Source organism: Lipomyces doorenjongii (genome assembly GCF_038497915.1).
Source record: "Lipomyces doorenjongii strain NRRL Y-27504 unplaced genomic scaffold V1508scaffold_52, whole genome shotgun sequence".
Lineage (NCBI taxonomy): Eukaryota > Fungi > Ascomycota > Lipomycetes > Lipomycetales > Lipomycetaceae > Lipomyces > Lipomyces doorenjongii.
Window position 1 is genome coordinate 67,775 of NW_027118119.1, and position 24,847 is coordinate 92,621.

Below are 24,847 nucleotides of genomic sequence, written 5' to 3' on the forward strand. Positions count from 1 at the left end.
TAAGTTCCATGTGATGGTAGTCGTCACCTGTGAATGCCGTAGCTATTCAAATCATCGATGGATGAGCATATCGATCAGCCATTCAAGCGGCGGTCGTATAATTTCAACGTTCTGCGGGTAAGGGTTATGTCTTTCTTCGTCAGTATGCTAGACCCTGTAGCGTCATCAAAGGCTTATTCGAATGCGGATCTTTCTGCTCTTCGTCATCAGCATTTTCGGTTATTTTACCGTGTTGGTAGTCTGCAGACGGAGAGATTGATTTAGGGGTAGTAGTAATTACAATGGCGTCGTCATCCTTCGCGAGAACAGGTCGGCCGATGATCATGCATGACAAACTCACCCATCGCGAGCAGGCAGCCAAAAAGTTTGCAGAGGAGGATTACAACAGCGCTGTTACTCATTACACATCTGTGAGAGAATGTATCTGGTTCTGTGTTTGCGGGTGAAAGCTGATATGTTCCAGGTCTTGGACGAATTGCGACTCACCCATGCTCTTGCGGACGTCGATCTTCTCGAGAAACTGACTTTGTCGCTATTAAAGACAAAGCAGTTTGATGACGCGTTGACGACTGCGAAGGAACTTATAGCGAGTGCGAAAGCGAATGCGGAGGTATGCGTACTTTTGGCACTGGTGGGGCATGTTGCTAACCCGTATGACGGTGCAGGGCTATATACTTGCTTCGAAAGCTCATATGGGATTGAAAAACAACGTTGCAGCTGTTGACATTTTGACGCTTGGGCTAAAGAGTACTTTGCAGCAGGAGAATATTTGGAAGGTTAGTTTATCCTGCCGATTGACATCTCGGAAATACTCATGCCCAAACTAGGCAATGCGGGACGTTATCGATTCCCGTGAAAAAGAACATGCCAAGACCAAAGATCCAGAAAAGCGATTGCCGCTAGAGCTATTCCAGCGCGTGCTAAAGTATCTACCATTCCGACAACTTGTCCGTATGCAGTGCGTCAGCAGGTCTTGGCGCGTTGTGATCCTGAATACTCCAGATTTGTGGACGACACTCGATTTCCGATTCACGAAGCCCTTTGGTGTGACCGTGAACTTGATGCGCGGATATTACAGTATTTCGAAAGGGCATATTAAGAAGTTTTGTCTGCGCACGACGACGGATACCGTGTCTTGGAGCGAACTTACGTTGAAGCATTTGGTTTCTAGAGGCTACGAAAATCGACACAAGTCGAAGACGAAGACAAAGTGGAATTTGAAGAATATTGTTAATATTGGGGAGAGCAGTTTACGGTACTTGAGCATCGAATCAGGCGAGCGATATACATTTGACAATTGGCATTCGTTTGGTACGGCAACACTGAATGTGCTTTCAAAGTTGGAGATTCTGCGAGTATCCGCCTATTCCTTGTCACCAATTATTCATATATTACTGAATGGGAATCTTCCCAATCTCAACATATTGGACTGTTATCATGATATTCGCCATGGTGAAGACTATATGTTCATTCAGTTTATGGACATACCGGCGCCGTCTGATGCTTCATATGTTCCGTTAAATCAGATCCGAACCTTCAATCTTGGAGGAAGTCCGAGAATCAAAGCCGGTCATCCAGGGGGTGTTAGTGTTCGCGATGTATTCGACCCAGAGACATCAACGTACTTAAAAGTTGTTATCGATCCAGAAGGCTTCCATCACTTGCTCCGGTTATTTCCGAATCTAGAGCGGTTATCCTGCGTCAGCGTACGCATCACGGAAAACGATTTCTACTCTGATGACGAGTTTTCGATGGAATACGATACTGGTGGACTTGTCGATCCATTTGAGATGCATAATCCGTACGATGTTTACGCACGTAGCTGGTTCGGACGGGATTTTGATGGTTTTGATGATCGACCTGACTTTGCTGGACCTATCGACAGCTATAACTTCCGCCGGCTCGATCTACGGCACAATTCGAGGCTCGAAACTGTTAGATTCTCGCACACGAATATGAACAAAACTCCAATATTACCGCCATCGTGCAAGACATTCGAACTGCGGCAAACCCCCATGATCCCGAGGACGGTGAAGCACGTAAAAGGAAGCACGCACTACTCCGATGCAACAGCTGGCGACGCCGAAACCGTGGTTCTAAACGAATATGAAAGTCTGGAGACATTGGAAGTTTCATTTAGCGAGAGCCTGTCGAACGACGAATTACTGGGCGCATTATCAAGATGCGATCCTCTCAAGCTCACGAGTCTAAGCTTACGTGCGTCTATGTTTCTACGCTTTGATATGGGCGCCTCGCTGGGCTACCCATTCTGGGAGCCAAAGGAGCCAGCGATGCTCACGAGCGCATGTAATGCGCAAAAATCCCGGCCATTGGCTGCGCAGTTGGTTGATTTATGTCCCGAGCTGCGATTCTTGGATTTGGCTGAGAACGAAGAAGTTACAGATTTAGTAATCGAGCACTTCCACGGGCTCAAGCATTTGGAAGTTATTGATCTGTCGATGACGCGGGTGACGATTAAAGGCATCGCGTGGCTGATTGGTGGCAAAGCGCGGGCGGACAACGGGCCGTGTTCGACTGTGCAGGAACTATGCCAGCTGATCAAGGCGAATGCGGATGGCCTGGTTGCAGGTACGACACTATTACCTATGACATCCATTAAGACCCTGGTTTTGAACAATTGTGAGGCTATTTCGGAGCAAGAGTGTTACTGGCTACGAAGCTGTGGATTCGCGGTTGAACATATGGCCATGATCCAAGACGATTGGCGCGAGAGGGATTGGGATGCCGAGGATGCGGAAGACAATTTGTAGTATTTGTCTGCCATTTGTCTACATGCTTGCTGGCCGGACTATCGTGTAAGTCATAAATAGAGAAACATGAATGCATAGCTGCATAAGATATTAACTCATATGGAACGTATGTAACTAAAATGCGTAGTTATTGTCTTTCTTAAACAAACATCGATTCATCGATCACCTACAACTACCTTATATTACATCTATTACAGATATTTATATCAATGTAACCCGTTCATTGCAAACAATGCGCCTCACCAGTTTTTAATAAACTGCTGACATAAAAACCTGTTTTCGTTTTAGATTCAAATCTTTCGCTCCGTCCGCTTTATGCCTTCAATCCCAACTCGTCCGCATATGGCAATTCTGACACCTTTCCGACCGCAACAGCGGCGATCTTCTCTGACAAAATTCTTTCTGCTAGGCTCTTTACAGATTCTGCAGTGACACTTTCAATCTCGGAAACCATACTGGAAGTAACTGGCACACTGCCGGAGGCCAAAAGAGTCTTGCCGACGCTAGCAAGGCCAGCAGGGCCCTCGAGAGCGTAGAGAGCGTCGAACTTGGCACCGGCGATACCCTTCTTCAGGATTTCGGGACTGACGCCAGCGGCGACGGTCTTGAGAGCATCGACGGCGGCAGCACCGGCGCTTGTGATCTCAGCTGGTGAGCCAGTGGCAGTGATAGTGAGTAGGCTCGAGCCATTGTAAGGGGTGACCTTGGCGTAGGCCTTGCCAGCGGTAGTGCTAAGGAGGGAAGCGCCATAAGACCACTTTATGCTGGAAGCCCCGCCGAGGACGGAAGCGAGGACGTTGAAGGTAGGGGAAACGTCTGACGCGTAGCCGAAACTGAGAAGGTTGCCGGCAGTGGTAGGAATTCGGAGCTCACCGCCATAGAATGTGGAAGCAGGAGTGCTCGACGCGGTTCCAGCAGGGGCCGTCTCAAGGTAAGAACTGACGAGGTCGGAGAGCGTGGAAATATCCGCGCCAGAGGCGACAATAGCAAGGTTGGACTTCGTGTAGACGGCATCCTTGTAGGCCCTGACGGTGTCGATCGAAATCGCATCAGTAGCCTGGGCATATAGCGGAAGACCCAATCCCTTCCGGTAAGCGGCAGAGTTGATGCCCTCGGAAGCAACGAAAGTAGCATCGGCGTCGGCAAGCTTAGCATCCAACTTCAACAAAGGACCAACGATCTCAGCAAGCTCGTGACGGGCAAGGGTTGGCTGGGATAAAACATCGCTGAGTGCCTCGAAGAAATAAGGCAGATCGTCCTTGAGAAATCGAGCAGTGAGGATAATTGAGTCGCGGGTGAGTTCGCTGGTGAGGGACCCTCCCAACAGCTCCGTCTCACGGGTCAATCGGAGACCTGAACGCGTCGGTGTGTTCTGCAATTCCAATTAGCACTTCTTCATTTGTCACGACTCATCGAATCTCCGCAAATCGACTGTTGATCGCATATATATTCAAGCACGACCAGGATGGTGCGACCAAATCTTGCCTTTCTTGCTTAAGAAACGCACAAGTCTGAAGCAGACGTACCTGGTAGGCGAATCGCTGCAGCGCATGTGCTACACCCGGAACGGTCGCATATCTACTGCCAGCCTTGATGACGAATGACAGAGTCGTAATTGGGCCTGCGATATCCTTGGTCGCGATCTTAATGCCATCGACTGTGGAAGACTCGAAGCCGAGGTCGGCAGCAGCAGTTGCGAGAGAGCGGGACGCGTTTGCGCGTGCAGAGGAGCTGGCGGCCCTGCGGAGACAGGCGGACGTGGAAGACACGAGCATTGTGTGTTGTAGGAATCGAGTGGAATTGAGTGGAGCGTGAGTTGTGGACTTGTGAAGGCAGTCAGTCAGTCGTCCCGAGATCAGGGAAGCTCGACGTGAAGATGCTCACACAACTTTGGTGGTTGTTGCGTTTCGACGAAAACTGAGCGAATCAGCAACCACAGAATCAAAAAGCGTCCCATTGGCCCAAGCGGTTGATGTTAGGGTTAGTTCTCAAAAATGTAACTCTGGCAAAATATCAGGTTTTGGACACAATGCAGTTTTGGAAAATCTGGAAATAGTCACAAAATTCCATTTTTGCAAAATTCAAGCTTGGCCTAATGGGAGTAGGTGGGAATTACGATGTTTTTTTACTGCATGAAGTATATGTATAACCCAACTGGCATTGCACACCTAAACGGGATCTAGAGACGTAGGTCCTCTTCAAAATGTCACAGGTATTTGCGGGCCTCTTTAATGCGTTCAACGCAATAACTAACGACTCTAGTATGAGGAGGAACTTGTAGTCCTCTTACTTCGCGACATATATGGGGATATCGCGGCAGTATGTATCTATAACTGTGCGGTTGGTATTGTATAGCAAGTTACTAAGCTGCATAGACTGTTGTCGACACACTACTGAAATACGGCCGCCTAACGCTCCAGCTGATATCACGATATTCCAAGCTGCCTCTCGCGACAATCCAGCGCGTGCTCGTGCCATTGGTGCAAAATCGATTTGTGCTCTACTGGGTCGACAAGAATGCAGGCAGCGACAATGCTACGTACGTTGCCTCGACTCGGAATATGTACAACATTGTGCGATCGGGCATGTTCGTCAGTTTTGTATTGGATCGGTTCCCTGACACTTCCGGTGCGCCTGACATCGTAAAGAATTTGTTACTGTACGGACATATCAGAGCGTCGGATTACCTAGCAGCACAGTCGGCTTCACAAGCTGCAGTGTCGAAAAGTGCAATCACGTTGTTATTACAGCGTAAACTTCTCACAACACTAAGGCGACATGAATTCAATCCGCAGTCAGACCTCTATATGCGAATATTCAAACGACGACTAGCAGCCATTCCGCGTAGCAAGGCCGTGTCCGAAGCCAAGCGAGAGACTCAAGCACACTCGGAGGCCACAGAAGAATTCAGTGTGCTTAAAAGAGTGCACGACGACATCAACGATGGGTTAGTAGCCGCTGCCAACGGCATTGGCAGTTCTAGCAAAAGAGTGCATTCATTAACCGGAAGTTCGCCATCGAAAACGGTTGACGAATCGGCAGTCCTTGCGTTGAATCATGACAAATTTGCTGTGCACATGCGAGCGCAGATATTACGGCATTTGGTAGCCCAACGAATAGGGAAGGTCACTGCTGCAGTCTATGGAGAGGTCCTAGACTGTATGGAGCCCAAGTTATTCCGCTGTGTCGGCAATACAGACAAAGCCATCACAGTAACATCTCTCGAGGTTCTTCGAAGTCTGGACGCAAGCATTGAGCTTGCAAGTGCTCTTGCAGTACGATCCTCTAAGAAACGATCAAGATCCGCGAGTATCCGCGCTTCAAAACGCCAAAAGCGCCGCCACGGCACTGACGACTCGGCAGGCGAGTCAGACAACAGTATGGGCAGCAGTAACGTTTCTGACCTCGAAAGCAGTCACCGACATGATGATAACGAGGACGGCGATGACGAAGACGCTGATGATAACTTTGTCAACAGTTCCAGAATGGAGCATTTGAATTTTCATCTCGCGTTGTTATCGTGTAATCAAAGTCTGCCGTTTATTACAAAAGTTGGTAACAAAGGCGGTGGCGAATGGACGATCGACTTTGATGTGTTGACTGCTCGCGTACGAGAGTTAGAGTACGACAAATTGATTACACAGAAACAGGGGGCCATTGCCTGTCGCTTACTGCGGATTATTCGTGACAAGGGACGAATAGACGAAAAACAGCTTGCGCGAATTGCGCTTCTACCACCGAAGGATATTCGCTCGCAATTAACCGCACTTCACGAGATTGGATGTCTTGATTTGCAGGAAGTTCCAAGGGGCACCGACCGCGCACCAAGCCGAACTTACTACCTTTGGTACCACAAGCCAAAGTGCGCCTATGCCCTAATGACCCAAGCCGTGCTCAAAACAATGGTACGGTGCTATGCACGTGTCATAGAAGAGCGCGGACGACGACCAAGCGTTATGACCAAACTTTTACGTGAAGATGTTCGACTGGATGAGCTAAACATGCTTACTCCGGCCGAGAGAGAGGAGGTTCGGCGCGTAAGAGGTGTTGAGGAACGATTCATTGCACATATGGCGAAGTTAGATAATCTTGTATTGATATTTAGGGATATGTAATGGCAATGTTGGGGACAACAACTGAAATTGTATGACCGATAATGCGTTAATTAGTCCATTTGCATCTTAATTCCGTATACAGGCTTTTGCCCATTTGTAGTGTTTGATGAAAAACTAAGTATTCATCGGTCTAAAGATTCCTTGACAAACGCAGCGACTTTCTCAATCGCACCAACTTGACCCAAAAATCCACCAACCGTTGCACCGACATACACCGGCCGATTCGTCCGCTTGGCAAGCACTCGCGCCAACCGCAATGCCAACTCCATAGACTCCTGTGATGATCCATCTTGACCTCCTAATAACGTCGTAGCCAAGGGCTGTGTTGTCGAAGTACCTTTAGCCATTCGAGGAAGCGCGTAAACGAAAACGCTTAGCGGCGTGGTCTGTGTTTCCGCTGTCGTCACGTGTACTATGATAGGCCGCGAAGTAATACTTTGTGACACTAGGGACGACGGTGTGCTGTTCGTTTGTGATGGCAGGCTCGGAAAGATTGTGAGGTGGCAGAATAGTGTGTGTGGCGGTATTGATACTCGACTCGTAATAGGCGTGATTGGGCTATATTCTGGCACTGTGGTTGTGGATAACGATGCTGACTTTTCAGTCGTACTTGCTGTTAATAGATCCATGGATACGCTATTAACGTAAAGATCTGCTAGTCAATGAGGGCTTAGATATTTCATACGAATGATTTGAGATGTATGAATCGTGACATGTATGAATCGGAGTTTTGTCATTCCATGACTTTCAGGGGTCATTCGGCTGGAAGCCACACGAGTCACGGCGGTTACAATTCGCTTACACCAGCCAACCAACCTGGCAAACTGCTGTAGCCTTACTCACTCATTATATTACAATCTTGCAGAGTCACAATACAGCCCAAACAAATTCAGGACGAATCATCAAGAAATAACCCCGTACCAATGCAATCGCTACTTTTACTGTATCATCAATTAGACGTCCATCATTTGCTTGTGCATCCATCACCATATCTATTGCTTCATGGAAACAGAAAGTACAGGGAAAAATGGATGGAAATTGTCGTGCAAAACGGATAACTTCAGTTTATTCTCTTCCCCAAATGATCGAGGTTCTAACTTCATTTGCCGCAATACTGATATAGCGACGTTCGTTCCGACGCAAGAACGTGTGAGACTCCGGCGAATCTGGACAGAATATTAGAGCATGCAATGTAATATTGCATGAGAAATGACTTACCTTCGCAGAGCTTTCTTGCACTAGGTTAGCGTTGATTTGTTGCTCCGGTTTCAGCTTACTCCATACATTGGCCATATTGCGCGCACGGTTCACGGTAATCTGTGCATTATCAAGCAGCGAATCAATCTAGAAGACATGTTAGCAATAAGACCATTAACACAGCAGTATTTCACGCACCTGCCAATCACGAAGATCGCTCAATCTCTGGTATGTCTCAAATGACGGGATCTCAGGCACACCTATCGTGCTAAACGGCTTCAAACGAAGCTTATACAGCAACTCCGGCGTTGTGTAGTCCTTCTTCGACGGATCCACCGGACTGGCGGTAAATGATCGTACACAGCCAGCCAATACCAGAGCAGCCATGAAACACATATACCCATGGCATAACTCCTTGTACACTCCGATCTGAGATCGTAATCCGGCCAACCACATGCGCGTTCTGATAATCGATTCTTGCGATGGAGGTAGCGCGCCTGACGCTGGCGTCACACTTATTGACGTTGCACCCTTACTCTTCTTTGACTTCCTTGACTTTGTAGAGTGTGTGGTAGAATCGTGTTGCATGCCCGCCGTGATCTCGAGTATAGTCTCGATTCGCGCAACATGCGAATCCGCTACGCCGAGAATATAATCACCATACCAAAGCATCAGAGGCCATTCTTCCAATCTGTAAATATCTAACTCAAATCCCATAAATACAATCCAGATCATGATCTGAAGTTTTCGGAAATATACCCACGATGACAACGGCAACGCCCGCATTCCTTCCTCGCTGCTCTTTTGAACTGTAGGTAGTAGGGGTGAGAACTGTAGCATCTCGACACTTGATTCCAAATGTTCGCTATCAACCTGAAGCGAGTCCCAGTCCAGAATTGCACCGCACAGACGCTGTCTCAGGCGCGCTCGATTATGACACATTACTGAGAAGAGATTTTCGAAACACACTTCCGCTCTGGTTAAGAACAAGTCTAGAGCTTGCCGGCAAGGGTGCGACTCATCTATGGCAAACAACGCGGGCGACGGACAACAGAGATCAGTGATGTCAGCAATGACCGCGTCTCGCATTGGGAATTTCCCGAATATCTTCCTATGCACAAAGAATCGCTTAAATAGCTGACATCGGACATATGGTAACTCGGTCGGCCGTCGCATCGCGAATTCTTCAAAATAGGTAGTGATATCGCCTAACGATCCGTAGTCATGTATTCGTAGTACGTCTCTTGTACCGTTTATTAACCTCTCCAACGTCGCTATTGCATCGCCGAAGCTCATTTCCACCTTCGGTCTCGGAGGCATTCCGCACTCCAGTCGACCTTGGATTGCTATGCTAAATGCAACAGGAAGCGGTTCAGCCAAAGAATGCGTACTAACAACCGTCGGTATCAAATCACCGGTACCAGCCAACAATTCAATTTGCTTCTCTGGCGCATCATCAGCCAAATCCAGCGCTTTGAGAGAGAGAATGCGCAGTTCGAGACGGACAATGAAGCCATCGATACAACCAAGCAGATCTTCTGTTTCCTGATCGTGAACATGTTGCCTCTCGCTTTCAGTTTTGAGTCGCTTCATTTTGTTAATTGCTTCAGTGAGACCGCTACATATTTTCGATACAGGCACAAACTGCATTAGGTCTAATGAATACGTTTGCGTGACAATATCCTCGTCCTAAATATAATATTTCAGACTTGCTTAGCGCAAAGCAAACACATATTCTTACATACTTCCATGATTTCATTGCACTGTAGTCGTCTCCGCGATAAATCGCAGGTCTTGATGATTCCAAGGACGAACTCCCGTAGAACAACATGTACAAAAACACTTTCCAGGTCCTCATCCGATGAAAGCGGCACGTCATTGCTCTCGTCCCCGAAATGAGCACTTGAGACGCAGCCATTGAAGTTTTTCAGCGCTTGCTCAATGTAGAGACAGGTGAAGACCGTTTGACTTAACGCTCCTCCGGTATGCCAGGACATCTGGTTTCTATGGTAAACATTATAGTCCAACAATCCAACAAATATTAATACATACCTCCATTGCAAATAGCTCGTCCATAACCCAGAGAACCTTTCTAGCCGCTCGGTTCGCCTTTGTGTCAAACTCCTTGTCACGAGAGAGCATATCCAGCAGGCCAGTGTCCATCTTCAGATCCATGATCTAACAGCCAGTTAACAAAATTTCTTATTTATCATCAAAATGGTGGTACCTCGAGGGCATTTATGGCGTTCACCAGCTCAAACGTCTCAAGCATAGCCAATTCTCCAGGTCTGATCTCTAGGGCATTCGTAAGCTTCCCAACTGCCATACTACCTGCCAAATGTCCGTCTTACTTTGAGCTTCCTTTGCAAATACGTCTGTGATGTTGACATAATTTGGTGCCACTGGGGGAATTGGTATATTAGAAGGGCCGGTTTCCGGTCTCTGCACAATTGTCGGATCACTGCCAGTTGCGGCATTGACCATCGGAGATGGGCCGTTTGCTTCCAATGTACTCATTGTAATGTAGGAGAGATATCAGATAGTTGAGAGCCTAGACCTCTTAGCTACCTATACGCGACGGGATTCACGAGAAATCGGCGCCGTCGTTTCACCAGGAGAAACACCTCGTCGAACAGGATCGAACGCAACTCACTAATTGATATCTCCTCGTATATGGTTCGGTCATGCCAGATGTATCGTAGAAAGCTGCGCGGACGGCGAAAACTGCAGACGCGTACTCGAGTTTGTATTTAACCTCCCAACATTACTAGGCGATCGTCAGGTAGCCAGCTAGCTACCTAGCAACCCGAGATCTCTTTAGCTTACACTCACTGCAGGATGCGTGGAACGTGGGATATCTGCCATAACTCTGATGCCATTTAACGTTTTTGAGAGGAACATCTCGATTTAGTTATCAGCTTTCTTCCAAAGTCCTTGTCAGAATTGGGTAGCGCTGGTCGTACGTATATTATCGTAACTAATTGATTTCTATAGAAATTCTCTACATAACCGTAAATCTTCCGCACCGTAATCCTTGGCGCAACTCAATCACAAGAGATTTACTTCTTCTCATTCGTGCCATATTCGCCCTCTACCCACCCGGTCAGCATAGATTCCAAATCAGTACTGATAAACCAAGTACTTACGCTTGCCATTTTCCCATTTAGCGCCACGAATTTCATTGTTTTCGCGTCGCTCGGCCAAAATTCGCTTATCCTCCTTCAAAGCCCGACGAGTAGCACGCGCCGCAATGGCAGCGTATCGATTGTAACTAAATCCCATCAATCTCATCAGCATTCCTTACGCGCAAAGACATCCCAGCTATCCAACTTCAATCGTCCAAATTCGCGAGGTGGCGTAGATTGCGTGGTGCAGCATGCCGCGTAATGCAATTGGCCAGCACATCCTGACGCCAATGAAGATCCCGATGCATTTTTACACCGACTCCAAAACCGCGTATGGCACCATGTACCAATAATAATGAACTACACTCACGTCAAACCGGCTTCTTTCCAGAAAGTCATTGCGATTGATGTCGATATTAATTATTGGCACAATTGAATAACGAGAATGCGTAGAAAACGAAGGTATCTATGGAGCAAACTTTCTTAGAGCACTTGGAAGCGGTATGTTTCCGTAGGGCAAGGGTTATTCTATTTAGAAGAGGCTCATAAGGTTTCATCTTCTCAGGTTAGGGTTTGGTTGCCTGTTTATGAGGAGGCCGCGACGTACCGCGTCAACAATATAGTTGCAAATCAGTCAGTTTATCAATTCGAGACCACTTGTAGATTGCTTAGTACTGCAAATATTCTGCGCTTAGTTGACAGCCGTGGATTCAGCTCTCTAGACAAATACATGCACACAATTTTTGACGAATGTCGCTTCCTTGTATTCTCATCCCTGCTAGTTCTCCAGAGCGCTGTGAGATGGATAGATCAATCTCAATGATTGCGCGAATACCGCCTCATCGGATCTGTGGGTACTCTAATACAACATCGGTTTTCTATGCGCGGCGCGAACTAGTCACACCGCTTCTGTACTCACCAGCATGGCAACTGCGGCTTGAGGATAACAAACGATCGCGGGAAATGATCGAGCGGAGTCAACGGAGTCAACGGACTCAACGGACTCAACGGACTCAACGGAGTCAGGACAGATTCAGTGAGGTGTTTTATTCTAGTGATATGCTGTCACCGACAAAGTATTCTGCGAGGGGAGTTAGGGAGCCGCAGTTCAACATAGGGCCAAACTTGACAGATGAATGTTATAGTATAGTACAGCCAGAATCACCAGATTTGCTACAGATACTCAGCGGAGAAAAACATGAGCATATTTTGGATTTAGATTACTGTCAAGAGAAAGAGAAGCCTAGACAGCCGACTGAATTGAGAAGCACTTGCCGCAGTAGAACATCAACAGAATACCAGGCAGAAAGTAACACCTCGAATGCCAGTATTAGCATAACTTTCCAATCAATCTTACCGACGTTGCATGACTTCAAGCTGAAGGCGGGGTTCTCCTCCGCTATCGAGAGATCAGACATTAACGACTCAGCTCTATGTGACAAAGAATATCTTTCTGCTTTGGCAGCAGAAACTCTTTCGCAATTTGGCGCACAACAGTGTAAACCTACTGCTAACCGCAGGACCTCCAAAAGTGCAGCGTTCTTGAAGAAGTGCAAGTCATACGCTGACATACCTCATGCACGAACATCTAAACGACGACAGAGATGCAAAAGTGAGACATTTACAATACACATCGATTCGGCAACCGAGAACTTGGCTGATGTGGATATTCCTGCTACGTGGCTTGACTCTCCACACTCGAGTACGCTGAGCATGATAGATTACGACGAGGAGAGCATGGTGTATGTATCACCTCGAACGCGCATTGCGAAGAAAAAGTTTGATAGATGCAGTCCCATTGTGCTTGTTCATGGAAACACTGGGGACTCAGACATAGAGCGAATATTTCCGGCAATTAATATTGTTCCGAAAGTGACTTTGACGTTACCAGATGAGAGCGATTCACAGCAAAAGAGAGATTGTTTGCTCTAGGCTCACGCGGAGTCGATTATTTGAGAATTCCAGGTAGGTCTCAGATGGGAGGGTGCTCTGTTGAGAATAAACAGAGCGATAAGTGTTGTATTATGCCTCAATTCGAGAGTATATCATGCACAGGAACCCTAATATATTCTTTTCATGCCCATCACGCTTTTGGTCGATTATAACTCACAGCCGCACCGGTTGCGGCCGTGGAATCACAACCTCTAGCCGCAAATAATAAACATTTAAAACAAATTAGTCGAAGGTGACAGATAGCTGGAGGAAAATCGACACAGTTGCTGCGGCAATAGAACTTCATGTTACTCGTCCTCCACAAACGAGCTTAGGCGTGCGTGGGTTAGCGCGGTCGAGTCGTTTTGTGATATGGTAAACAAATACCCTTTAATCGCATACTCTGGGTGTCAGGACGAGAAGCGAAGGTATATACCATTACGCAGCGATTCGCACTGTACCAACAGAAGCAGCAACAACTGGCAGATCAAGGTGCATGTGGTTGGCAGTAATAATGAATAATGGGGGTGAGATGGGAGACAATTGCATGAGGATGACGTAACACCGCATGCACGTGAGCGCTACCCACGCCGTTGACTGTCGTACCAGCGAGACCCTGAAATGATCAGCTACCAACCCACAACTTTCGCAGCCTCCATTGTCGGCGCCGGTGCCTATCCCCACCATCTCACCGTCTTATAATGCTTCTTCGACCCGTCCTCCGCAGGTCAGTTAATGTCTCGCCCTTCTCGCGTATTGCAGCTGTCTGCGCTCCTCATAGTGGCCGACTTGGTGTGCACTTGCGTCCAATGTCTTCCGCTAGACCTCTTCTAGTCACAAGGTCGTCAACATCGTCCTCATCTTCCAACTACACCGACCAGAAGCCACACACGCCAGAAAAACCTCCATTCATCGGCATGCCGCTGGTAAACACGCTCGCCACGGCCCAGAGTCCATACTTGCGTGCCCACAAGGACAATCCGGTCGCGTGGCAGCAGTGGACAGAGTCGACACTTGCCCGTGCAAGCCACGAAAATAAGCCGATATTTCTCTCGATAGGGTACCACACTTGCCACTGGTGTCACGTCATGAATGACGAGTCATTCTCATCAGAACAAATCGCTGCTGTGCTCAATGAGCATTTCATCCCCATCAAGCTCGACCGCGAAGAGCGGCCCGACGTGGACTCCGTGTACATGCTGTATTTGCAAGCCATGAGCGGCGGCCGTGGCGGGTGGCCTCTGAACGTGTTTTTGGCACCTGGCACGCTCGATCCCATATTTGGTGGCACGTACTGGCCTGGTCCGTGGGACGAGGTCTCGAGTAAGACCGGCCGGACTACGATACCTCAGGGCCCAGAATTCAAAGACGTGCTGTTGCGGATCCAAGAGCTGTGGACACAACAGGAAGATAAATGCCGCCGCGCAGGTGCAGATGCGGTGCGGCAATTACGAGAATGGACGAGGGCCAAAAACAAGGCTGATTCGTCGCCATTGCACCAGGGCATCTTGTGTGATGCTTACGAGTACTTTGCCGACCGGTATGACAGCGTGCACGGCGGATTTGGTGAGGCACCGAAGTTTCCGCAGCCAACTATACTAAGTTTACTGATCCGCATGCATCGATATATGAGAATAAAGGAGAAGATTGACCTTGGCGATGACAGAAATGCAGCCGACATGGCTATTACTACGCTAAAGAAGATCGCGAGTAGTGGTATCCACGACCAAATCGGCAACGGATTCGCGCGATATTCCGTTACGGCGGACTGGAGTTTACCGCACTTTGAAAAGATGTACGATTAGTCTATGCTCTGATAGACCGTGACTAACGAACCAGGCTCTACGATCAAGCAATGCTGCTGAACGCATACATTGACGCCTGGCTCTACAATAGAGAAGCTAACAACTTTGCGCTCGACGCCGTCCACGACATTGCGACATACCTCACCAATGGCCCACTCACACATCTACTAGGCGGTTTCTACTCCGCCGAAGATGCAGACTCAATCGCACCCGACAATCCTCTCACGAAGCGTGAGGGCGCATACTACGTCTGGACGTACGATGAGTTTTTCAAAGTCCTTGGTCGCGTCTCCGGCGACATTGCGGCCGCGCATTGGAATGTGTCCGAGTACGGCAACGTCGATCCGCAGTTCGACTTACACCACGAATTAAACGGCCAAAACGTGCTCGCGGTCAAAATGGAACTCCCGGAATTATCTGGAGTATTTGGAAAGTCAATTGAGTCCCTTGAAGAGCTCCTCGCTGAATGTCGCGATAAGCTGCGCGAAAACAGAGAGTCCACCCGCACGAGACCGAGCGTGGACACCAAGATCGTCGCATGCTGGAACGGGTTGGCGATCGGCGCGCTCGCGAGATCTGGGGCAGCTGTTTCCGACCTCGATCCGGACTCTGGGACACAGTGGATCGAGGCAGCCGAATCCGCGGCCGAGTTCATTAAAACAAACATGTATGACGATACCACGCACCGGCTCAGGAGAGTGTACCTCGACGGCGCGGGCGCAATACATGGCATGTGCGACGACTACGCCTACTTGGTCGCCGGCCTTCTTGATCTCTACGAGGCAACTTTTGATCCGGGCTACCTCATCTGGGCACGCAACCTCCAAGAGACACAGAACTCGCTCTTCTGGGACGAGACCGAGAGCGGGTACTTCTCCGCCGGCAGTGATGCCACCGACCACTTAATCCTCCGGATCAAGAGCGGGGCAGACACAGTCGAGCCATCGGCGAACGCCGTCTCAGTGTCGAATTTACTGAGATTCAGCGCGATGCTGGGAGATGAGCATTTAGAAGACATGGCTATTCGCACGCTCGATTCGTTCGGGAAGGATATTATCACGCAGCCGTTCGCGTATTGTGGGATGTTGCCGGCAGTGGTAGCTGCGACAGAGGGCATGCGCACGATCGTACTAGTTGTTGGCAAAGACGCAAATGAGGACGCCATCAGGGATATGAAAGCGGGCGTGCGGTCCGTATTATTACCCAATACCACAGTTGTGCAACTACGCGTGATGCCTCGAGATGAGAACGAGGGCAGGTTACAAGGCTGGCTCGTTCAGCAAAACGATATTTACAAGACAATCATTGTGGCACATGAGGCGAAAGAATACGATCCGGACGTTACTGTATATATTTGTCAGCGCAAGGAATGCGGATTGCCAATCACTGGCAAAGATGATCTAATGGAAGTTCTCGAACGTGAAAGTGGTACAGAGGAGTCATGATTTCATTAGCGGCAGATGAATTATCAATTTGGGGGACTGGAATGGTCGTACATAGGTTTGGATTCGGCGGTAAGGCTAACAAAATTGGGTATAACCGAATATAATTACAATATAATATAATATAATATTATTCTAGGTAAGAACGATGTGGGCAATACATATGTCAAACAAATCTTTCAATTACGAAGAGAACTATGTATATAAGAATAGCAATACAAACTGACAAGCTGGACACAATGAGAATTAACAGAGAATGTACACGATATCTAATATCCTTCAAAACTTTTCTCCACCAAACGCTCTACCAAGAAAATAATACTAGTTATTCAAGTTATTATTTTCCAAGCAAAATAACAAAAGCATCATATGAGAGGTAAGAAAAAGGCCAAAATCCAATGCCATGAACCGAAAAACACATGATGGCTTATTCTAAACGGTAACCTCGACGACGCTGCCGTTCGGCTTCTTTCCCAGGCTATCAAGCAATAAATAGTCACGCTTCTCGATACTGCCGTTCGCAGGCAATCGGGTGGAGTGCATCAAGTACTGGTCGACCGCGCGAGCGCACTGGCGACCTTCCTGGATACCCCAGACGATTAGAGACTGACCACGTCTGCAGTCACCGGCGGCAAAAAGACCATCATCAACGTGATAGATGGAAGACGCGCCCTTCAGGGTCTCGACATTGCCACGGCCATCGCGTTGGACTTCGAGGTTCTGCGCTTCGGGACCAACGAACCCCATAGAGAGTAGGACAAGGTCCGCAGGGAAGAACTGCTCGGAGCCGGGGATCTGCGACATCTGCCATCCACCAGATTCGGTGCGCTTCCATTCAACACGAGCGGTGTTAATACCCTACCGACTCGTCAGTTCCTATTTCCAGACCCTAACATAACAAAAACATACCTTGACATTGCCTTCACCATCAGAAACAAACTCTTTAGACATGATACAATATTCACGAGGATCCTTGCCGTAGTGTGCGACAACCTCAGAGTGGCCATAGTCGACACGGAAGATGCGCGGCCACTGAGGCCATGGGTTGTCCTTGGCACGAGCAGCCGGAGGCTGTGGTAGCAGCTCAAAGTTGACGACGGACTTCGCACCATGACGAACCGAGGTGCCAATACAATCATTACCCGTATCACCACCACCAATAACGACAACATGCTTGCCGCGAATGAGCTTCTCAACGTGCTCCATGTTACCGTCCAAGAGTCCAGCGGTGTTCATGGTGAGCAGCTGCATAGCAAACATGATGTTGTTCAGATTTCGGTTCGGAATATTCAGGTCGCGAGGAATGGTCGATCCGACAGACAAAACAACAGCAGAGTTCTCCTTGCGGAGCTGCTCAACGGTAACGTCCTTGCCAATGGTGCAACCGGTGACGAACTTAATGCCTTCGGCAGCAAGAAGGTCTGTTCTGCGCTTGACAATCTTCTTATCGAGTTTCATGTTGGGGATACCGTACATCAACAAACCACCAGGACGGTCGGCCCTCTCGTAGACAGTGACGGTATGGCCAGCGCGGTTAAGCTGGTCAGCGCATGCGAGACCGGATGGGCCAGATCCAACAATAGCGACAGACTTGCCGGTGCGGTGATGAGGAATCTGCGGTACAATCCAACCCATCTCGAAACCTCGGTCAATGATAGCAGCCTCAACACTCTTGATACCAACAGGGTCCTCATTGATACCAAGGACGCAAGCACCTTCGCAAGGAGCAGGGCATACACGACCAGTGAACTCTGGGAAGTTGTTGGTCATGAGCAATCGGTTGAGTGCATCCTTCCACTGATTCTTGAAAACAAGCTCGTTCCATTTCGGAATAATGTTGGAAATCGGGCAACCAGTGTCAGATTGGCAGAATGGAACACCACAGTCCATGCATCGCGCCGTCTGATACTTGAGCTCCTCCTCAGTCAATCTCGTGTTCAACTCCTGCCAGTCCTTAGTGCGGCTCTTAGGGTTACGGTACTTCTCAGACCTCCGCTTGTACTTCATGAAACCTTTGGTCTTGTCGAGTGCAAGAACAGTGTTCGCCTTGCGCTTCTCCGCAGTCTTATCCAGAATCGCGTCTTCGAGATCCTGGAGCTTGGGCTCCGTTGCAGCAGACGCGATGGTCTCCTTTTCCAGTTCAGGGACAGGGGAAGGCGCCTGAGAAAGGCCAAGAGCCTGGAGCGGGTTCTCGAGTTTCTTAGCCTCAGCTTTCTTCTTAGCCTCCGCTTCGATCACAGCCTTATAATCAAGGGGAAGGACCTAAAGGACAGTTAGATCCAATATATCTCAGAATGACACGCAACAACGTACCTTAACGAATCGTGGAAGAACGCGATTGAAGTCGGACAGGACTCGGTCCGCGATAGTGGATCCAGTGTAGTGTCTGTGGTCCTCGATCAAGCCCCGTAAGAACGCAACTTCAGCAGGATCAGTGACTTCAGAAAGCTCAACGAGCTCCTGGTTGACCTTGGCCTTGAACTCCTGCGCCATGTCGAGAACGTACGCAATACCACCAGACATACCGGCTGCAAAATTACGGCCAGTCGGACCTAGAATAACGACACGTCCACCGGTCATGTATTCACAACCGTGATCGCCCACACCTTCGACGACAGCAACGGCACCGGAATTTCGGACGGCGAAACGTTCGGCAGCGACGCCTCGGAAGAAGCAGGTACCTAGTGTAGCACCGTATAAGCAGACATTGCCGATCAAAATGTTTTCCTCCGGTTTGAACACAGAGTTCTTTGGAGGATAGATGATGAGTCGGCCGCCAGACAAGGACTTGCCGACGTAATCATTTGCGTCACCCTCAAGCTCAAGGGTAATACCAGGAGCGAGGAATGCACCAAACGACTGACCAGCGGAACCAGTAACGTTAACATGGATTGTGTCGGTCGGAAGACCCTGCTCGCCAAACTTTCGTGAGACTCTGTACGATAGCGTGGCGCCGAGCGCACGGTCGGTGTTGATAATCTCACAGTCGACTTGGGACGGAAGACCTTTCTCCAGAGTAATCTCGGCCTCGTCAATGAGCTTGTTGTCGAGTCTGTCATACAAGTGGTGGTCCTGCTTACGGACGTTTCGAGTTGCGACACCAGGACGGAGCGCGTGTGCGGGAGTGAGCAGCGGAGAGAGGTCGATGTTAGCAGTCTTAGTGGTACGCAAATCTTCGCGAACTTTTAACTTCTCTGCGCGACCAATCATCTCGTCGATAGTACGGAAACCAAGCTTAGCCATGATGCCACGAAGCTCGTTCGCAATGTAGTAAAAGAAGTTGATGACGTGCTCAGGTGTACCCTGGAACTTCTGTCGAAGGTGAGGATCCTGAGTGGCGATTCCGACAGGGCAGGTGTTCTAGAAGTAAATTTATTAGGGATATGTTTATATTGATAACATCCTGTACTTACGAGATGGCACTTGCGCATCATGATACAGCCCATCGCGATAAGCGGGGTAGTGGCGAAACCCCACTCTTCAGCACCCAAAAGACAAGCGACAGCAATATCACGACCAGTTCTTATCTGACCGTCCGTCTGGACAACAACTCGGCCACGGAGATCGTTCAAAACCAAAGTCTGATGAGTCTCGGCAAGACCCAACTCCCACGGCAGGCCAGCATACTTGATACCAGTCCATCGGGCAGCACCAGTACCACCATCATGTCCGGAGACCAAAATATGATCGGCCTTGGCTTTCGCGACACCGGACGCAACGATACCAACACCGACTTCAGATACCAACTTGACTGAAACACGAGCGCGCGGGTTCGAGCACTTCAAGTCATAGATCAACTGCTTCAAGTCCTCGATGGAGTAGATATCGTGGTGAGGAGGTGGGGAGATAAGACCGACACCAGGAGTCGAATGACGGGTCTTGGCGATCGATACGGACACCTTGTGGCCAGGGAGCTCACCACCTTCACCTGGTTTGGCGCCCTGAGCCATTTTGATCTGAAGCTCGTCTGCATCAGCAAGATAGTACGAAGTAACACCGAACCGGCCGGATGCGACCTGCTTGATAGCAGAACGCATAGTGTCGCCGTTGGGAAGTGGCTGACTGCGCTCGGCGTCCTCACCACCCTCACCTGTGTTTGATTTTCCTCCCAGCCTATTCATGGCGAGAGCAAGAGTCGAGTGAGCTTCCATGGAAATAGAACCGTACGACATAGCGCCGGTGACGAATCGGCGGACAATCTCGGTCCATGGCTCGACCTGGTCGATCGGGACAGGCGTGGATGATTCGTAGTCAAAGTCGAGCAAACCACGCAGCGTGCAATTCTTGATCTGATCGTACTCAGCCTTAGAGTAAGCCTCGTACGACTTGTCGTTCTTCGTACGGACCGCGTCCTGGATGTTGGCGATCGAGACAGGGTCATTGACATGAGCATCACCGCCATCACGATAGTGATACTCGCCAGACTCTGGAAGACCTTCCGGACGGATAACGTCACGTGACGGGTAGCCCCGCTCGTGGAACGCGAATGCGTCCTGTGAGATGTATTCAAACGTAATACCCTTGATACGAGTCGCAGTGCCGGCGAAGCATTTGTCGACTACACTGTTGTCAACACCGAGCGCCTCGAAGATCTGTGCACCCTTGTAACTCTGGAGAGTTGAGATACCCATTTTCGACATGACCTTAAGAATACCGTTGTCGCAAGAGTGAATGTAGTTCTCGACGACATCCTCGTCGGTGAGCTCCTTGCGGAGGAGACCCTCGTGGTTCATCTTGAGGAGTGTCTCGATAGCGAGGTATGGGTTGATCGCATCCGCACCATATCCTAGCAATACACAAAGGTGGTGAACCTCACGAGCCTCAGCAGTCTCAACCACCAACGCAATCTTGGATCGGAGCTTGGACTTGACTAAGTGGTGATGGACAGCACCGCAAGCAATAAGTCCGCTGATGGCGATGCGGGATGGACCGGTGCTGCGGTCGGACAGGATAATAATCTTGTTGTTGTTCTCGATGGCAGCGACAGCCTCGGCACAGATACGGTCGACGGCACTCTCGTAGCCGAGTAGACCCTCTGACCGATCAAAAGTGATATCGATAGTGCCAACAGACCAGGATGGGTATGCGCGCGAAATCTCCTTCACAGCAGCAATTTCCTTCAGTGACAAAATAGGAGAGTGGAGCAAAAGACGGTTGCACTGCGATGGCTTCATCTCGAGAACGTTGCCCTGAGGACCAACATAGCACTCGAGGGACATGACAATTGCCTCACGGATAGGATCGATCGGAGGATTAGTGACCTGAGCGAACAACTGACGAAAGTAGTCGTACATGAGACGCGGCGCCTGAGCAAGGCAAGCAAGTGGACCGTCGTTACCCATGGAGCCAAGAGCCTCCTTGGAGTCGGAAACCATTGGCGCCAGCAGCAGCGAAATTTGCTCCGCTGTGTAGCCGAAGGCTAGTAATCGGGGATCGGACTGAACAGTGACGTCAAAGGAGACTCTAGGCTCGATGTCAACAGCCTTGGACGTTATCTTCTCAACAAGCGTAGGGAGCGTCAATAGGTTGCCCTGGATCCAGCTCTTGAAATCAAATCGGGACGCAACACGGTTCTTGAGCTCCTTGTCGTCAACAATACGGCCTTCGACCGTGTCGACAAGTAACATTCGACCTGGTTGCAGTCGTCCCTTCTGAACGATCTTCTCAGACTCAACAATGATTGTTCCGACTTCGGATGCGCAAATCATGCGGTCGTCGTCAGTGACGTAGAATCTGCACGGTCGCAATCCATTTCGATCAAGATTGGCACCACAGTATCTGCCGTCGGCAAAAGTGAACAGTGCGGGTCCATCCCAAGGCTCCATAAGGCACGCCGCCCATTCGTAAAACGCAGCCTTCCTAGGATCCATGTCTGGATTGGTTTGCCAAGCTTCGGGAACCATGAGCATAACAGCCTCGGGAAGCGACAAAACACCGTTAATGGTGAGCAATTCAAGTACGTTGTCGAATGCGGCCGAGTCAGAACCACCCTCCTCGATGATGGGATACAAATGCTCAAGCTCATCTCCAAAGAGGTCGGATCTCATGAGTCCCTCGCGGGCACGCATCCAGTTCTTATTGCCACGGAGTGTGTTGATCTCACCATTATGAGCAGCCCATCGCAGTGGTTGAGCGCGATCCCACGAAGGGAATGTGTTCGTAGAAAATCGCGAGTGGACGAGACAGAAGTGAGCTTCGTACTCGACGTTCTGGAGGTCATGATAATAGTTGTAGACCTGGACTGGGACCAGTTGGCCCTTGTAGACGATATTCTTGTTCGACAGTGAGCAGATGTAGAACCAGTTGTGAAGACCAATGGTGTGAGTCGCACGCTTGCGGAGGACGTACAGCTGACGCTCGAAGCGCTTCTCGTCAAAGTCAGCATCAGTACCGGCGGGAGCGGTGGTATCGGCACCGTAAAACGAACGCAGGACAACGAACGGCTGGAGGACGAGCGGCTCGCGAGAGAGCGCTGCCGGGCCGAGAATCGACGAGTCACGCGGAACCGCACGCCATCCAAGCACACGGAGGCCGAGCTCGTTGGCGATCGATTCGAAGCTGGCGCGAGAGTCGGCGAGCACCTCCGGGTCGGACTTGAAGAACAAGTTGCCGACCGCATACTGGCCGAGCTTGGGGAGCTTAAATCCAGACGGAACTTCGAACTCCTTTACGAAGAAAGCGTGAGGGATGGAGGTCATCACACCGGCACCATCACCGTCGCGCGCATCAGAACCGACAGCGCCACGGTGAGTCATGTTGCACAGAAGGGATTTGGCTAGGACAATATGAGTACGAGCACAGTTACCAAATGACAAAGGGAACATACCATCGGACACAATCTTGTGAGACGTCACACCCTTGATGTTGCAAACGAAACCGACACCGCAAGCGTCCTTCTCAAACTCAGGGTCGTAGAGACCCTGTTTCTTAGGCAAGACACCCGCCCATGACTTGTTTTCTGGGTCAGGAGTTTCTGCGTAGGGAAAAACCGTAGGCGCGTAGTCGTCCTCAGGCTTGGTGGCCGTGGCCATTTTCTAGAAAAGAACCGAGTTAGCGAGATCGTTCGTTGGAGTTATGTAGTGTGTGCGGGGGAGAGACAAAAAAACAATTGCACGAGATGGACACACACAGTCAGCGGACAGTAGAAAAATCTTGTTTTCGCTGATAAGTGGGCGGTCTGACTCAGAGAGCAATAATTGGATTGAATGAGAGTTGATAAGCGAATTCCACAGGTGACTCTGGCGATAGTTAAGAGGAAGCGAGTGTGAGTAAGAAAAAAAAAGTAGAGTCGCGGGCAGCGTGGCGGTTGATGAGTTCGGCGGGACAGCGGCGACGCCGGCGAGAGGCCTGCTATCGCAGATTTGGCACGAATCGTACGTACATTTTATACAAAATAGGCGGCGGACGTGTCGTACTCTGGCCACCACAACAGTGGAAAATTTTGTTCCGGCCATTGCTTCCAAGCTCTACGACCCCCAATATGTCGGTCTTCTTCACCGGCCAATTCCACGCTGCACACTGCCAGATGTGTGGGGTATATGGCCTCTACGTGATCGTACGTGTGTGCGCAGTCGCTGCCGTACTTTGTAAAATATAAAATGGTCAGTTTTGGCGCGGCATGATTCTGGAAATGACGACAAAGATTCCACATGTCTCCAGTGGAACAAAATTTTCAGCTGACGGAATCGAACGTCGCGGGTTAGGGCTACGCTATCAGCGGGTGGATATCTTGACTCGTTTAGTGCGATCGGTTCAACTAGCATGACAACATCACACTTGAGCCCTAATCACGGTGATTGGCATAAGATAGACCGCAACGTGGGTTGACGGTAGGGTCCACCAACCTATCGCGGTAGTTGCATTTTGTTCTGGGTTCGAGAACACGATCGGTTTGTCATCCATAGCATGATATATTAAATGATGGGACAAGAAGATCTTCCAAAATATTGGAACTCGACCGGCGGAGCGAGCACCAAAACAGCATCTAGCCGAAATCCAGTCAAGGTCACGCGGACTATTCGAGCCGCTTGGAATCCCGACTCCGTCCGCAAAATTAACGTGGCTGCTGCGTAGAACACCTGAGTCATCCAATCTACACCAAGACATCGAACAATTTTGAAGTATTAGAGAACCATCAGTGAGCTAGGTCCTTCCGTCAGCCAGCATTTCGCAACAGAGCTGATAGGTGCAACACAGAGTAATGTGCTTAGTTGCTGCCTGCGTTGTGTGTCGAACTTTTGACTCCAGTCTAGCATCTTGACGTGGCGACTTTTGGCCCTATATTCGTGCAGATCGAGGCCGATGACGACTATAGTCGGCAGACTAAGCACAACCGACGACGCTACCATGCGCATAGCCCAAGATCTCTTGCTAACAATGTGTTTTTAGTATCCTGAGGGGTCAGTTCGCTGCCGTTGCGGCGGGTTCCTTTCTAGCGATGGGAACACTTGAGTTTGCTCC

At 49.5% G+C, this 24,847-nt stretch overlaps 9 protein-coding genes across 9 annotated transcripts; 4 read left to right on the forward strand and 5 right to left on the reverse strand.

The window, feature by feature from the left end:
- Positions 1 to 146: 146 nt before the first annotated feature.
- V1508DRAFT_422771 (uncharacterized protein) lies at positions 147 to 2,944 on the forward strand. Its single transcript, XM_066941061.1, has 4 exons — positions 147 to 410; positions 464 to 610; positions 666 to 776; positions 828 to 2,944. The coding sequence occupies exons 1-4, from the start codon at positions 282 to 284 to the stop codon at positions 2,769 to 2,771; spliced, it is 2,331 nt and encodes a 776-aa protein (XP_066794086.1). The 5' UTR covers positions 147 to 281; the 3' UTR covers positions 2,772 to 2,944.
- V1508DRAFT_374541 (Metalloenzyme, LuxS/M16 peptidase-like protein) lies at positions 2,605 to 4,665 on the reverse strand. The gene is made up of 2 exons (XM_066937557.1): positions 4,298 to 4,665; positions 2,605 to 4,143 (listed from the first exon to the last, which is right to left on the reverse strand). Exons 1-2 carry the CDS (start codon positions 4,544 to 4,546, stop codon positions 3,085 to 3,087), a joined length of 1,308 nt encoding a protein of 435 aa, XP_066794087.1. The 5' UTR covers positions 4,547 to 4,665; the 3' UTR covers positions 2,605 to 3,084.
- Positions 4,666 to 4,829: 164 nt separating this feature from the next.
- On the forward strand, positions 4,830 to 6,956 carry V1508DRAFT_390268 (RNA polymerase III subunit RPC82-domain-containing protein). Its single transcript, XM_066937916.1, has 3 exons — positions 4,830 to 4,983; positions 5,034 to 5,090; positions 5,147 to 6,956. Exons 1-3 carry the CDS (start codon positions 4,975 to 4,977, stop codon positions 6,884 to 6,886), a joined length of 1,806 nt encoding a protein of 601 aa, XP_066794088.1. The 5' UTR covers positions 4,830 to 4,974; the 3' UTR covers positions 6,887 to 6,956.
- Positions 6,848 to 7,618, reverse strand: V1508DRAFT_422776 (uncharacterized protein). Its single transcript, XM_066941062.1, has one exon. The coding sequence runs from the start codon at positions 7,513 to 7,515 to the stop codon at positions 7,009 to 7,011; it is 507 nt and encodes a 168-aa protein (XP_066794089.1). The 5' UTR covers positions 7,516 to 7,618; the 3' UTR covers positions 6,848 to 7,008.
- V1508DRAFT_422779 (Mak10 subunit, NatC N-terminal acetyltransferase-domain-containing protein) lies at positions 7,603 to 10,963 on the reverse strand. Its single transcript, XM_066941063.1, has 8 exons — positions 10,737 to 10,963; positions 10,435 to 10,634; positions 10,311 to 10,378; positions 10,136 to 10,261; positions 9,829 to 10,080; positions 8,282 to 9,772; positions 8,105 to 8,230; positions 7,603 to 8,052 (listed from the first exon to the last, which is right to left on the reverse strand). Exons 2-8 carry the CDS (start codon positions 10,598 to 10,600, stop codon positions 7,879 to 7,881), a joined length of 2,403 nt encoding a protein of 800 aa, XP_066794090.1. The 5' UTR covers positions 10,601 to 10,634; positions 10,737 to 10,963; the 3' UTR covers positions 7,603 to 7,878.
- A 179-nt stretch (positions 10,964 to 11,142) lies between these two features.
- V1508DRAFT_405799 (mitochondrial ATP synthase epsilon chain-domain-containing protein) lies at positions 11,143 to 11,365 on the reverse strand (the record flags this gene model as incomplete). Its single annotated transcript, XM_066938722.1, has 2 exons — positions 11,143 to 11,174; positions 11,230 to 11,365. 2 exons carry the CDS (start codon positions 11,363 to 11,365, stop codon positions 11,143 to 11,145), a joined length of 168 nt encoding a protein of 55 aa, XP_066794091.1.
- Positions 11,366 to 11,835: 470 nt separating this feature from the next.
- On the forward strand, positions 11,836 to 13,404 carry V1508DRAFT_422785 (uncharacterized protein). Its single transcript, XM_066941064.1, has one exon. The coding sequence runs from the start codon at positions 11,959 to 11,961 to the stop codon at positions 13,138 to 13,140; it is 1,182 nt and encodes a 393-aa protein (XP_066794092.1). The 5' UTR covers positions 11,836 to 11,958; the 3' UTR covers positions 13,141 to 13,404.
- A 653-nt stretch (positions 13,405 to 14,057) lies between these two features.
- On the forward strand, positions 14,058 to 16,390 carry V1508DRAFT_358580 (uncharacterized protein; the record flags this gene model as incomplete). The annotated part of the gene is made up of 2 exons (XM_066937071.1): positions 14,058 to 14,935; positions 14,980 to 16,390. The coding sequence occupies 2 exons, from the start codon at positions 14,058 to 14,060 to the stop codon at positions 16,388 to 16,390; spliced, it is 2,289 nt and encodes a 762-aa protein (XP_066794093.1).
- Positions 16,391 to 16,793: 403 nt separating this feature from the next.
- On the reverse strand, positions 16,794 to 23,589 carry V1508DRAFT_227970 (uncharacterized protein). The gene is made up of 6 exons (XM_066936297.1): positions 23,486 to 23,589; positions 23,214 to 23,421; positions 19,801 to 23,162; positions 18,701 to 19,747; positions 17,297 to 18,649; positions 16,794 to 17,245 (listed from the first exon to the last, which is right to left on the reverse strand). Exons 2-6 carry the CDS (start codon positions 23,416 to 23,418, stop codon positions 16,820 to 16,822), a joined length of 6,393 nt encoding a protein of 2,130 aa, XP_066794094.1. The 5' UTR covers positions 23,419 to 23,421; positions 23,486 to 23,589; the 3' UTR covers positions 16,794 to 16,819.
- Between the last annotated feature and the right edge of the window lie 1,258 nt (positions 23,590 to 24,847).